This window comes from Gadus macrocephalus, chromosome 19 (assembly GCF_031168955.1).
Source record: "Gadus macrocephalus chromosome 19, ASM3116895v1".
NCBI classification, from domain to species: Eukaryota; Metazoa; Chordata; class Actinopteri; order Gadiformes; family Gadidae; genus Gadus; species Gadus macrocephalus.
Genome location: NC_082400.1, coordinates 16,265,019 through 16,279,414, shown reverse-complemented (window position 1 = coordinate 16,279,414; position 14,396 = coordinate 16,265,019). Strand labels below are relative to the sequence as shown.

Below are 14,396 nucleotides of genomic sequence, written 5' to 3'. Positions count from 1 at the left end.
AACATTTGGGTATATTCGCTTCTACAGTAGATTACAATGACTGAGTATGCTTCATTTTTTTTTTTTTTATGGAAATAATCGATTTGCACTGTTCTACATTAAAAAATATTTCCTGTTTGCAGAGAAAATTAACAACTTAGATAAGAGAAAATAAGCAATCTTTTTCAAGGAAATAAAAGATCTTCAGGTTTGACACAATTACAAACAGTTAGACAGTGCTAGTCAAAGCAAATCTTTTTTTCCTTGATTGAAAAGGTGCTATGTTCAAAAGAGCAGTGGGTTGAAGGAGACGGGTCGAACCCTGTTTTCAGTCCGTCTCACAGTCAAACTGAGAGGTCTTTTATTTCAGGAGGATTTCCGCAGCAGCCCTGTGTCTCTGGGTTGTACTGGACGTCTCCACAGCAAAGGCTGCCCTTGTGTTCCTTCATAAGGATCTTCCCACTGGGCAGACGTCCACAGCACAACTGCTGGTCCACATTATAGGCCGCTGTAGAAAACACAATTACTGTATGCACTCTTATATTCTAGATCAGTGGTCTTTAACCTGGGGTTCATGGAGGTGCTTCAGAGGGTCACCAATTGTGTAGGGTTAAATCATGATATTTCTTTTTTATAAATGCAATTAAAGGTCAAATAGGAAAGTTTTGCGACTTGCGACCTGATCCTAAAACCTTACCTCTCCATACTCTCTCAAAAGCCCACCGAAAAAGCCAAAATAGCAAAACCCCAAATTGTATAAATATAGGCCATGCACACAACATTCAGTAGAAAAACGTATGTGCAAACGTTTTTTCTCCAGAAAATACTTAAATGAGCCAATCACGGGTGGACAGCATCTCGGGGCCAGCATCACCCCGCTCCACACACCACACCCGATACGAAGGACCGGACTGGATTCAGACCACAAACTAGATAACATCTACCGTATTTTCCGGACTATAAGTCGCGGTTTTTTTGTAGTTTGGCTTGCCCTGCGACTTATATTTCGAAGCGACTTATATGCCAAAATTGTGCGTACATAATCCTCGGCCGCAAGAGGGCACCGTCATTCATTAGGCCTACAACTGAACGCTGCAAGCCTACTGCACCACCGAATAAATTATATTCTCGTCCTCAATGTCCTCCGGTTCAACCAAAGCTACCCCAGCCTTAGCTGCAATTTTGTGCAACATAGCTGTCACACATATCACAGCGCATGACTTGGCCGGCGAAAACTGGAGCCCTCCGCTGGACTTGTGAAGGCATCTGACCGCGGCGCATACGCGTCCGGTGGAATCCCGGTGTCACTGAATTCGGTATACTCTCAGAACTACGAGGGACCGACACACCTATATTGCTATTGCAATTTCATTCAGTCTCTCCAGACTAAACGTTCTTGTTTAAATGTTTAAAAATAAATGCGACTTATACACCGATGCGACGTATATATGTTTTTTTCCTCGTCATGGAGCATTTTTTGACTGATGCGACTTATACTCGGGAGCGACGTATAGTCCGGAAAATACGGTACTGTGTTTTGTAACAGATGATCGATACTCACCCTGTCCACAGCACTTGGACAATGTCCCGGGTGTCGGGATCATGTTGTTTACTGTGGACATGTCATCTTTTATACAATTTATCTTGGCACTCTTTTCTCAAGGTTTTCACTGAAGTGTGCATGTAGTACTGAGAAGGAAACAAACCTGTGGGCTCTTGGGTCAAACCCTGGTCTGAGTCTGTTTCATAGGGAACTGAGAGGTCATTTATTTCAGGAGGATTTCCGCAGCAGCCCTGTGTCACTGGGTTGTACTGGACGTCTCCACAGCAAACGCTGTCCTTGTGTTCCTTCATAAGGATCTTCTCACTTGGCGGACGTCCACAGCACAACTGCCGGTACACATTATAGGCCGCTGTAGAAAACACAATTACTGTATGCACTCTTATATTCTAGATCAGTGGTCTTTAACCTGGGGTTCATGGAGGTGCTTCAGAGGGTCACCAATTGTGTAGGGTTAAATCATGATATTTCTTTTTTATAAATGCAATTAAAGGTCAAATAGGAAAGTTTTGCGACTTGCGACCTGATCCTAAAACCTTACCTCTCCATACTCTCTCAAAAGCCTGCCCACCGAAAAAGCCAAAATAGCAAAACCCCAAATTGTATAAATATAGGCCATGCACACAACATTCAGTAGAAAAACGTATGTGCAAACGTTTTTTCTCCAGAAAATACTTAAATGAGCCAATCACGGGTGGACAGCATCTCGGGGCCAGCATCACCCCGCTCCACACACCACACCCGATACGAAGGACCGGACTGGATTCAGACCACAAACTAGATAACATCTACTGTGTTTTGTAACAGATGATCGATACTCACCCTGTCCACAGCACTTGGACAATGTCCCGGGTGTCGGGATCATGTTGTTTACTGTGGACATGTCATCTTTTATACAATTTATCTTGGCACTCTTTTCTCAAGGTTTTCACTGAAGTGTGCATGTAGTACTGAGAAGGAAACAAACCTGTGGGCTCTTGGGTCAAACCCTGGTCTGAGTCTGTTTCATAGGGAACTGAGAGGTCATTTATTTCAGGAGGATTTCCGCAGCAGCCCTGTGTCACTGGGTTGTACTGGACGTCTCCACAGCAAACGCTGTCCTTGTGTTCCTTTATAAGGATCTTCTCATTGCCCAGACTTCCACAGCACAACGGCCGGTCCACATTATTGGCCTCTGTAGGAAACACAATTACTGTATGCACTCTTATATTCTAGATCAGTGGTCTTTAACCTGGGGTTCATGGAGGTGCTTCAGAGGGTCACCAATTGTGTTGGCCGTGTTTTGTAAATATTCTACAACACTACGACTATATTCCAGAAAGGATCACTCCGACACGAAAACACACATACACACACACACGCGTTATTGCAGTCCATCGATTACGATGATGACGTTGCTCCAAATAGAAAGGAAGGACAATTATTGGGTTGTGTTGCGGCGATGCATAGCCGAGTGGCTGTGCAGGCCTATGCGGGATCCGCAGATTTTGCCACAAGAGAGACAGGGGTATGTGGCACTGGAGGGTGTGGGCACTGCAGCACGCTGATGCCTCAGTGCACAACGCTGTATCCTCCTCTCTGTGGCTTGCTCCTGAAGGTGAGTAGTTCCCTGGTTGCAGGAGGAGCTCCAGGTGTTGCGATCAGCAGCCAGGGTTTACCGTGTCGAAGGCCTTGGACAGATCATTGAAAGCTAGGTACAGGTCTTTGCAGTGTTCTCTGCATTTTTGTCTGCGGTACTTCGCTGTTGCCTAAAGCCGCACTGGGTCTCCGGTAGGATGTTATTGGTAGCATGAGATGCTAGTCGAAGTAGCATGATCCGTGCTAGCACCTTACCGGCAACTGACAAGAGGGAAATGCCTCTGTTATTACCGCAGTCTGCTTTGTCTCCTTTGCGCTTAAAGATTGCGATGATGTTGGCATCCTTCCAATCTTGCGGGATGACTTCAGATGACCAAATGTTAATGATCAGTAGGTGTAATCTACGGGTGAGGAGGTATCCGCCAAGTTTCAGGATTTCTGCTGGGACTCCATCAAGGCCTGGGCTCTTGTTGTTCTTCAGGCCAGCAATGGCTTTTCCTACCTCAGCAAAGCTGGGGGAGGAGTCCAGATCAGTGACGGTTGGCAGGCATGCGAGGTCGGCAAGTGTGTCCATCCTGGTTGGATATGAGGTGTTCAGCAGGTTGACAAAATGCTCGGCCAATCTGTTCAGGATCTGTCGTTTGTCCTCGTACAGAATGGTACCATCTGCTTATCTGACCGGGGTTATGTTCTTCCTCTGTGGACCATAAATAACCTTGATTGAGTCATAGAAAGCGTGGGAGTTGTTGGTGTCCGCGTGATGCTGTATCTCGTGGGATTTCTTTGTCCACCAGTCATTCTTCATGGCTCTGAGGGTACGCTGTGTTTCAGCCCGGATGTTGTTGAAGCGGGCCTTCAGCAAGGTGGATTGGGGGTTGGAAAGGTGAGCTGCAAGGGCCTTGTGTTTTGCCTGAAGTAGGTTGTGGATACCTGGTGCGCTGTTGTCGAACCAGGCTTGGTTTCTTCGTCTGGTGTACTCTACAGACTCTACTGCCGCCCAGTGATTAGCGGTGCGTAGGGTGCTCCAGGTGATGTTGACGTCCGGATCAGCTGGTGTTTCAGGGATCTTGGACAGCTTTAAGGCGATCTGTTCCCTGAGCTGGTTGACTGAGTGCGGGGACTTCAATGCGTCACAGTTGAGCTTCCTGCAGGGTGGTGTTTTCCTCAGTGGTGGACGGAGTTCCAGGGTGAATTTGGCTCTGATCAGGCGGTGATCAGTCCAACAGTCTGCTCCACACATGGCTCTGGTAACTCGCACCTCCTTCCTGTCAGCTTGGCGGACAATGATGTAATCATTGTCCGCCAAGGACAATGATTGTTTAGAGCGGGGGTGTTGCCAGGAGGTCTTAAATTTGTTCTTCAGTTGGAACAAGGTGTTGGTGATGACCAACTGATACTCAGAGCAGAGAGTGAGGAGGCGAAAACCATTTTCATTGAGTTTACCAACACCGTGCTGCCCAAGCACATCCGAGTGCAGCGAGGCATAGAAGAGTTCCTTGCACTCAGGGTCGGCATCCAGTGTTGGGGCATATGCACTGATGAGGGTGGCATGACGGTTGTTGGTGAGGGGAATGCGCCAGGTCATCAGTCTTTCACTGATGCCGACTGGGGATTCTGGGATCCTCTGAAGTAGGCTTGACCGCACAGCAAAACCTACACCATGGAGGCGGCGGTAGCCTTCTGGAAGCCCCCTCCAGAAGAAGGTGTAGCCTTCTCCCACCTTTTAGAATCCTCGCCATGGAAGCGGGTTTCGCTAAGAGCTGCGTTATCAATGTTGTATCTCTGCAGCTCGTGTGCAACCAGCGCTGTTCTTCTTTGGGGACAAGATGAGTCAACGGGCACATCCAAAAGTGTGCGGACGTTCCAGGTTGCAATGGTGAGCTTCATGTGGGTTTTCTTATTCTTATATTTTCGACCGCGTGGAGGGATGACCCGGCAGCTGCGGCAGGCTGCCCGGGTCAAACGGAACAGACCTTTTTTAGGCCACCTTTTCTAGGCCCTTCCCTCTCAGGGTGAGCAGGGAGGAGCTGCTCAGTCGCGTGAGGAGCTGCCGGAGAGGAGCGCTGTTCCATCCCACTCCTCGGCGACCATCTTTCTCACGCCGCCTAGTGTGCAGGGTTGGGCTAGATACTCCCAGTTGCATCCTGACCTGTACCTGCCGCCCTTCCCCAACGCCACAGGATACACGGTTGGACAGTATCGCAGGGCCAGCATCACCCCACTCCACACAACACACCCGATACGAAGGACTAGACTGGATTCAGACCACAAACCATATAACCAGGGTGTCCGCGCAGTCGTAAAAAGTAGTAAAAATAATTGCCTACAGGGATCGCGGCAGTGTCACATTTATACCTTACAGTAAGTAGTAAGCGGTGCTTTGCATCCCCCCCGCCCCGCTGCTTGATGTCGTGTTGTTGATATTGTGGAGGTAGTAAAAAAGGTAGTAAATTCATCTCTGATTCCTGCATATACCCTGATAACGTCTACTCTGTGTTTTGTAACAGATGATCGTTACTCACCCTGTCCACAGCACTTGGACAATGTCCCGGGTCCCGACATCCTGTTGTTTGCTGTGGACATAAGTAATCTTTGATACAATCTTTCTTGGCAATCTTTTCTGAAGTTTGTTCACTGAAGTGTGCATGCAGTAGTGAGAAGGATGCAAACCTGTGGGCTCTTGGGTCAAAACCTGTTTATAGTCCGTCTCACAGGAAATTGAGATGTCATTTATTTCAGGATGATCTCCGCAGCAGCGCTGTGTCTCTGGGTTGTACTGGACGTCTCCACAGCAAATGCTGTCCTTGTGTTCCTTCATAAGGATCTTCACACTGCGCAGACTTCCACAGCACAACTGCCGGTCCTCATTATAGGCCTCTGTAAAAACCACAATTACTGTATGCACTCTTATATTCTAGATCTTTTCTTAGTCTTTAACCTGGGGTTTATGGAGGTCCTTTAGAGGGGTCCCCAATTGTGTAGGGTTAAACCATGAGGTATTTCTTTTTTATAATTGCAATTAAAGGTCAAATATGAAAGTTTTGCGACTTGCGACCTGATCCTAAATCCTTACCTCTCCATACTCTCTCAAAACCCTGCCCACCCAAAAAAGCCAAAATAGCGAAACCCAAATTGTATGAATATAGGCCATGCACAAAATACAGCACAAAAATGTCTGTGCAAAAGGTTTCTCTCCAGAAAATACTTTTTAAATGAGCCAATCACGGGTGGGCAGCATCCCGGGGCCAGCATCACCCCACTCCACACACCACACCCGATACGAAGAACCGGACTGGATTCAGACCACACACGTATAACATCCGCTCTGTGCTTTGTAACAGATGATCGTTACTCACCCTGTCCACAGCACTTGTACAATGTCCCGGGTTCTGGGATCATGTTGTTTGCTGTGGACATAAGTCATCTTTGATACAATCTTTCTTGGCAATCTTTTCTGAAGTTTGTTCACTGAAGTGTGCATGCAGTAGTGAGAAGGATGCAAACCTGTGGGCTCTTGGGTCAAAACCTGTTTATAGTCCGTCTCACAGGAAATTGAGATGTCATTTATTTCAGGATGATCTCCGCAGCAGCGCTGTGTCTCTGGGTTGTACTGGACGTCTCCACAGCAAATGCTGTCCTTGTGTTCCTTCATAAGGATCTTCACACTGCGCAGACGTCCACAGCACAACTGCCGGTCCTCATTATAGGCCTCTGTAAAAACCACAATTACTGTATGCACTCTTATATTCTAGATCTTTTCTTAGTCTTTAACCTGGGGTTTATGGAGGTCCTTTAGAGGGGTCCCCAATTGTGTAGGGTTAAATCATGAGGTATTTCTTTTTTATAATTGCAATTAAAGGTCAAATATGAAAGTTTTGCGACTTGCGACCTGATCCTAAATCCTTACCTCTCCATACTCTCTCAAAACCCTGCCCACCCAAAAAAGCCAAAATAGCGAAACCCAAATTGTATGAATATAGGCCATGCACAAAATACAGCACAAAAATGTCTGTGCAAAAGGTTTCTCTCCAGAAAATACTTTTTAAATGAGCCAATCACGGGTGGGCAGCATCCCGGGGCCAGCATCACCCCACTCCACACACCACACCCGATACGAAGAACCGGACTGGATTCAGACCACACACGTATAACATCCGCTCTGTGCTTTGTAACAGATGATCGTTACTCACCCTGTCCACAGCACTTGTACAATGTCCCGGGTTCCGGGATCATGTTGTTTGCTGTGGACATAAGTCATCTTTTATACAATTTATCTTGGCACTCTTTTCTCAAGTTTGTTCACTGAAGTGTGAATGCAGTACTGAGAAGGAAACAAGGAGCTTTCCAGGGTCGTCAGTGCCCGAGTAGTGTCACAGTGCTTAAATTTGCATACGTGATCTGATTGGATGGCGGATCCGTCGCTGCCGAAAAAGTTGAAAAATTTTCAACTTTTTGACGGAGCCTTCAGCGCACGGCTCCACAATGCATTGCGCGTCCGTCCCCATTCAAAGTCAATGGGGGATCAGTCAACGGACGGAGGCAGTGGGCACGAGGCGTTAGGCACCACCACCTCCTGCAGCGGGCAGCGCCGAGGCGGTGGTCCCTCGGCAGCGGGAAGCGGGGCTCAAGCGGAAGACATTCGCGGGCAACAATCCCTTTCTCCTCGGCTGTGATAATCTCCACTAAGAGTCTCATCGTGGAAATACCAGAGACAGGAGTCTGACGTGTTATGCGCCATAACACACTTGCGTTACAGTGTGTGTAATCACACACACATGCTCACGCGCACACAGACACACGCGCACACAGACACACAGACACACACACGTGGCGCTCGCACGGTCGTATCTCATTGGGCGGCCAAATTCTCTGGGCTGGCAAGGCAGAGAAGGGCGAGGTGGCATCTCCCCTTATGACGACATACGGGGAAAATTCCAATACGGCGCGTCTGAGCTTAGGTTTTATAAAGGCGGAGCAGAATGCCTAGTTCTCGTTTTACACCACACAAAATTTCTAGCTATTTGGGGAGCAAAGGTAGGCTAGGGGAACTCATATTAACGTTAGAAAACCTCAGAAAGTGAAATTTTCATGCCATGGGATCTTTAAACCAACAGAATGTAAACTTCAATTGGCTTTCTTAATCTCTAAACCTAAATACATCTCTAATGATAGAAACGTTTTTTTAACACCTGTGTAAAGTGCAAAAGCGCCCTTTGCTAACCTCCAAAAAGCCCACCCAAAAAGCCACAATAGCAAAACCCCAAATTGTATGAATATAGGCCATGCACAAAATACAGCACCAAAATGTATGAGAAAAAGGTTTCTCTCCAGAATAGACCCCTGGTCGAAATGGCGGAAAGTTCACACAGGCAAAAAAGCTATTTTACCTCGACCATAAGGAGAAGAATGACATTATACAACAAACAACCAGAGTTGATTTGCCCCGCCATAGCCACACAATAGAGGGAGTATATAATGATAAGGAATGCGATAAAAAATGATAACAGTCCATATAATTTGTAGTGCAAACTTACCAATCACAACAGGAGTTGAACCCATGTGCCAGATAAGAATTGCCAGGGAGAGCATTTACGCGCTTTCCTGTATCATAAACTGATTAAACTGCTCAGCGAATTGCTCCACTCTAAACTGTTGCTGTTACTGTACGTGTGTAGAAGTTGGCTATGAGGCTGTATTTAACAAGATGCTATGACATGAGCCAACTCGTGTCGCCTTGGGTCAATGTTTTCAACAGGTCTTCCTAGACACGTGTCGGTCTCTATGGCTACTCTGAATGAATGGAAGAGGAAGGAAAAGTTTAGGGAGGAAGAGGGTGGGGGCTTCGTACTATCTCGGGGGTGGCTGGGATTGTGTGGGAAAAGCAGGATGCTTCCTCTGGAGAGGGGGAGCGAGAACGCTTCACTCCACATCCGTCCATAGTGATGGGGGAACTATGCTGAAGGGCCCCTCCGAAGAGCCGAAAGAGACATTGAATGGTTATTAAATACATTATACAGCAGTATAGTGATGACAAGTCAGTCACTCGGTAGGATCTTTTAAAATAGATAAAATATTTGTATCTGTTCGACTAATATTCATGACTGATGAATGTCAGGTTTATGTCCAGCTAAGACATCAGTGTTTCCCGCAGGATTTTTTTCAGCAGCGGTGGTGTGGTCCCCGATCCCTCTAGGGGGGTCCGGGGGCATGCCCCCCACGGCCGAATTTTTTTGTACCCTTTACATTGGAATGCATGAATCTGGTGCACTTTGAGAGGAGAATATGCACTTAAATCCTATTCAAACAGTCCTGTGTATTACTGTAGATGGGATTATTGGTGTTGTAACTTTGCCTTTTGTGTCTTCATTTACAGATTTTTATATTTTTGTATAGTAATATTTTAACAAAAAATGCCACAACGCAAATATAATTTGCACAATTTATTTACAGATTTTTGCCTAATGCTTAAACACTAAACATGGTTGCTATGCCCAAAGCATAACTGTTTTTTACATAAGACACTTTGTTCAAAAATGAAATCTCCTGCAACAATGGGCAAAACACATCTTTTTAAATTATAAACCTAACTAAAATTTGAAAAGAACACAGACTCACACACATGAAAAATAAAGCTAATTGAATACCAATCAGTGTGAGCCTTAGCACTACAAATAGACCTCAGGTGAGCTCAGCTCCTGTGAGACAGTGAGAGTCAGGGGAAGAGGACAAGAGAGCGATGATAAGCTTGTTATTGCTTAAAACACTTCTTAGTCTTGGGAGTCAAAAAGTGATGAGAAAATTATAAAATAAATATAAGTTATACATAATATAAACTATTCATGATCTTTTAAGAAGTCCTTAGGTTTTTTCCCTGCATTTATGCTAATGACCACATGCTTACAGGCGATTAGCATAAATCCCTAACTAAAATACGCGATGAAAACAGATTTTATATGGCAATAAAGAACAACATCGGATCTAACAGTATGGATTCATTTTTCAAAGTTCCCGAAAATACCTAGGCTATAAATTCCTGACTGGATATAAGCTCCTATAAAGGCTATGAGTGATCCCAAAAAGAGCGACAACACGCATACACACACATAGGCCTACACACACATAGGCCTACACACACATAGGCCTACACACACACACACACACACACACACACACAATACTAGAGGAAAAACGGCACGGAGGTTGCGGTTTATAGATACAATAAAATGATTGGGTTAGACCTAACCCTTTAACACTGGTGGTCATGTAGCGACACATTTGAGCAACTTACCTTCTCTCTCTCTCTCTCTCTCTCTCTCTCTCTGTGTCTGTCTCTCTCTCTCTCTGTCTGTCTCTCTCTTTCCTTCTTTCTTCGATCTTCCGCTTCACTCGCTACTGCTAGAATCAATGTAACTTTGCAACCGTGTAGGGTAGCCTACTGCCAACAACTGCCACACTCGCTGTGTATTTTTCTTCTTTGATGTTGGTTACGTGACGATGTGCCGCGTGCTGCGCCATTGACGTTACGCGCTGTACATTTTCTAAAAGGAGCTACGTAAAAAAAAAAATTAGGAGAAGGATTTTTATGCAGCGGCGGAGAAAATTCACACGTTCACGCCCGCGCGCGCGAGAGGCTGTTTTGCACGCGCAGAGATCATTTGCGCGCTCGCAGTTAATATCTACGCGTGTGGAATAATATAATACGCCCGAATGCATCTTTTATCACATTAGTGAATTATGGCACTAATGTGTCGCCATAGATTCAGACCACAAACCATATAACCAGGGTGTCCGCGCCATAGTAAAAGGTAGTAAAAAAAAAAATTGGCTACAGGGATCGCGGCAGTGACACATTTATACCAGTGTCACATTTATACCTTACAGTAAGTACTAAGCGGTGCTTTGGATCCCCCCCGCCCCGCTGCTTGATGTCGTGTTGTTGATATTGTGGAGGTAGTAAAAGGTAGTAAATTCATCTCTATGATTCCTGCATAACGTCTACTCTGTGTGGAGGTGCTTCAGAGGGGTCACCAATTGTGTAGGGTTAAATCATGAGGTATTTCTTTTTTATAATTGCAATTAAAGGTCAAATATGAAAGTTTTGCGACTTGCGATCTGATCCTAAACCCTTACCTCTCCATACCCTCTCAAAACCCTGCCCACCCAAAAAAGCCAAAATAGCGAATACCCAAATTGTATGAATATAGGCCATGCACAAAATACAGCACAAAAATGTCTGTGCAAAAGGTATCCCTCCAGAAAATTCTTCTTAAATGAGCCAATCACGGGTGGACTGCATCTCGGGTCCAGCATCACCCCACTCCACACACCACACCCGATACGAAGGACCGGTCTGGATTTAGACCACAAACCATAACCATGCAGTGTTTCCCCCACGTTCACACAGCAGCGGCGCGCCGCCACTGCTGAATTTTCTCCGCCGCTGCAATAAAAATCCTTCTCCTAATTATTATTATTTATTTTTTTACGTAGCTCCTTTTAGAAAATGTACAGCGCGTAACGTCAATTGCGCAGCACGCGGCACATCGTCACGTAACCAACATCAGAGAAGGACAATACACAGCGAGTGTGGCAGTTGTTTGCAGTAGGCTACCCTACACGGTTGCAAAGTTACATTGATTCTAGCAGTAGCGAGTGAAGCGGAAGATCGAAGAAAGAAGGAAAGAGAGACAGACAGAGAGAGAGGCAGACAGAGAGAGAGAGAGAGAGAGAGAGAGAGAGAGAGAAAGTAAGTTGCTAAAATGTGTCGCTACATGACCACCAGTGTTAAAAACCCTCTGAGCCCAATCATTTTATTGTATCTATAAACCGCAACCTCCGTGCCGTTTTTCCTCTAGTATTGTGTGCGTGTGTGTGTGTGTGTGTGCGTAGGCCTTTGTGTGTGTGTGCGTGTGCGTGTTGTCGCTCTTTTTGGGATCACTCATAGCCTTTACAGGAGCTTATATCCAGTCAGGAATTTATAGCCTAGGTATTTTCGGGAACTTTGAAAAATGAATCCATACTGTTAGATCCGATGTTGTTCTTTATTGCCATATAAAATCCGTTTTCATCGCGCATTTTAGTTAGGGATTTATGCTAATCGCCTGTAAGCATGTGGTCATTAGCATAAATGCAGGGAAAAAACCTAAGGACTTCTTAAAAGATCATGAATAGTTTATATTATGTATGACTTATATTTATTTTATAATTTTCTCATCACTTTTTGACTCCCAAGACTAAGAAGAAGTGTTTTAAGCAATAACAAGCTTATCATCGCTCTCTTGTCCTCTTCCCCTGACTGTCTCACAAAGGAGCTGAGCTCACCTGAGGTCTATTTGTAGTGCTAAGGCTCACACTGATTGGTATTCAATTAGCTTTATTTTTTATGTGTGTGAGTCTGTTCTTAGGTTAAATTTTAGTTAGGTTTATAATTTAAAAAGATGTGTTTGGCCCATTGTTGCAGGAGATTTCATTTTTGAACAAAGTGTCTTATGTAAATAGCAACCGTGGGCATAGCAACCGTGTTTAGTGTTTAAGCATTGGGCAAAAATCTGTAAATAAATTGTGCAAATTATATTTGCGTTGTGGCATTTTTTGTTTCAATATTACTATACAAAAATATAAAAATCTGTAAATGAAGACACAAAAGGCAAAGTTACAACACCAATAATCCCATCTACAGTAATGCACAGGACTGTTTGAATAGGATTTAAGTGCATATTCTCCTCTCAAAGTGCACCAGATTCATGCATTCGAATGTAAAGGGTACAAAAAAAATTTGGCCGGGGGGGCATGCCCCCGGACCACCCTAGAGGGATCGGGGACCACACCACCGCTGCTGAAAAAAATCCTGCGGGAAACACTGCCATGTAACATCCACTCTGTGTTTTATAACGGATGATCGTTGCTCACCCGCCCGACCGATATAGGATTTTTAAGGCCGATACCGATACGAATATTTTGTGATTAAAAAATCCGATATGCCGATATATCGGCCGATATATATTAAAAAAAGAAAATCCAGAAACGCGCAACAAAACAAACAGATTTCCCTAACATTGGTTATTTGTAGTTATCCTTTAAATCCTTTTCACTCTCAGCTAACACGTAACAACAGCAAAACTGGACATGGTAGTCATGAATTAAGTCATGCTTATCGACATTAGAGAATTGATGGGGATGTTCTTTTAATTGTTATTCAAGCAATGTATGTCTTGTGACAGTTGCCAACTTACCATGAACACACTTGCACACATGAGCTGTGTTCGAAATCATTCCCTTTTCACTCCCTCACTATTCCCTATATAGTGTTTATGATATAGTACACTATATAGGGAACGAACAAACGAGAATTCGGACACTACGCTGAACATTTCTAAGCGTCATTTGCGTCAGTAAATGCGCCGGGTATTTGTGTGACGCAGACAGATGCTCCCACATCATGTAAACAAACCGGGCAATCCCGAGGAAAGCTGGAGCTTGTATTGATGTTGAATGCAACATTTCCTTGATCACGTTTTTTTTATTAATTTTGAATGTTACATTTTCTATGTTAACTCCCAATTAAATTGTTGACATTTCTAAACGAAAGCCGGAGACTCCATCATTAAATGTATTAGTTTTCGCGGTTATTCAGCTTCTTCTTCTCCTCCGGAAGAACACTACCGCATTGCATTGTGGTATACGGAGTAACATGTAGGGAACATCCAGGCCCCCAGGACAGGCATATACTTCCGCAATCCACCAGTGCTCAGAGGCCAAGCCTGGTATTGCAGCTGTTTAGCTGGGAGTGGACGGGGGTCCGTCATTTCATGCGGCCCAGAAGTAGATATCGCCGTCCACTCCAATACAAGTGGGGAACAGGATTGTGTCTCCGCAAGAAATGTCTGGATATCAATCAAAGGCTCATAATTATATTTCTACCCTGTTCTAAAAAAATGTAAGTTTTTTCTTTTCAAAACGCCTCCTCAAGCGTTTTATTAGCAGTTTACGTTGGGTACGCAGCTGAAAGGAGCCGTACTGAAACAAACGGCTCCTTGCTATGATCCTATTTTGAAGTGCACGGCTCCATTAACTTCCGAATTAAATTAAATTCCGAATTAACTTCCATTAACTCCATTAACTTCCAAAGTCTGAGATTTGTCCTTTACTTGACATGAATGGCGTTGAACACGGATATATAACACACATATCATTGAAATAGCTGGAACAGGCACGCACGTATTGATTACCTGAATGATCATGGGAGACCTACGTAATTTTCATAATATTGTAAATTGTC

At 44.7% G+C, this 14,396-nt stretch overlaps 1 protein-coding gene across 2 annotated transcripts; it reads right to left on the bottom strand.

Moving 5' to 3' along the window:
- Positions 1–83: 83 nt before the first annotated feature.
- On the bottom strand, positions 84–9,248 carry LOC132447253 (galaxin-like). 2 transcript variants are annotated; one of them, XM_060037802.1, is made up of 11 exons: positions 8,653–9,248; positions 7,309–7,359; positions 6,623–6,829; positions 6,475–6,525; positions 5,789–5,995; positions 5,641–5,691; positions 2,508–2,714; positions 2,363–2,413; positions 1,686–1,892; positions 1,541–1,591; positions 84–487 (listed from the first exon to the last, which is right to left on the bottom strand). In XM_060037802.1, the coding sequence occupies exons 1-11, from the start codon at positions 8,705–8,707 to the stop codon at positions 324–326; spliced, it is 1,302 nt and encodes a 433-aa protein (XP_059893785.1). In that variant the 5' UTR covers positions 8,708–9,248; the 3' UTR covers positions 84–323. The 2 variants fall into 2 exon arrangements, with proteins under 2 accessions (XP_059893785.1, XP_059893786.1); XM_060037803.1 differs by lacking the exons at positions 2,363–2,413; positions 2,508–2,714 and having other exon boundaries at positions 8,653–9,247.
- Between the last annotated feature and the right edge of the window lie 5,148 nt (positions 9,249–14,396).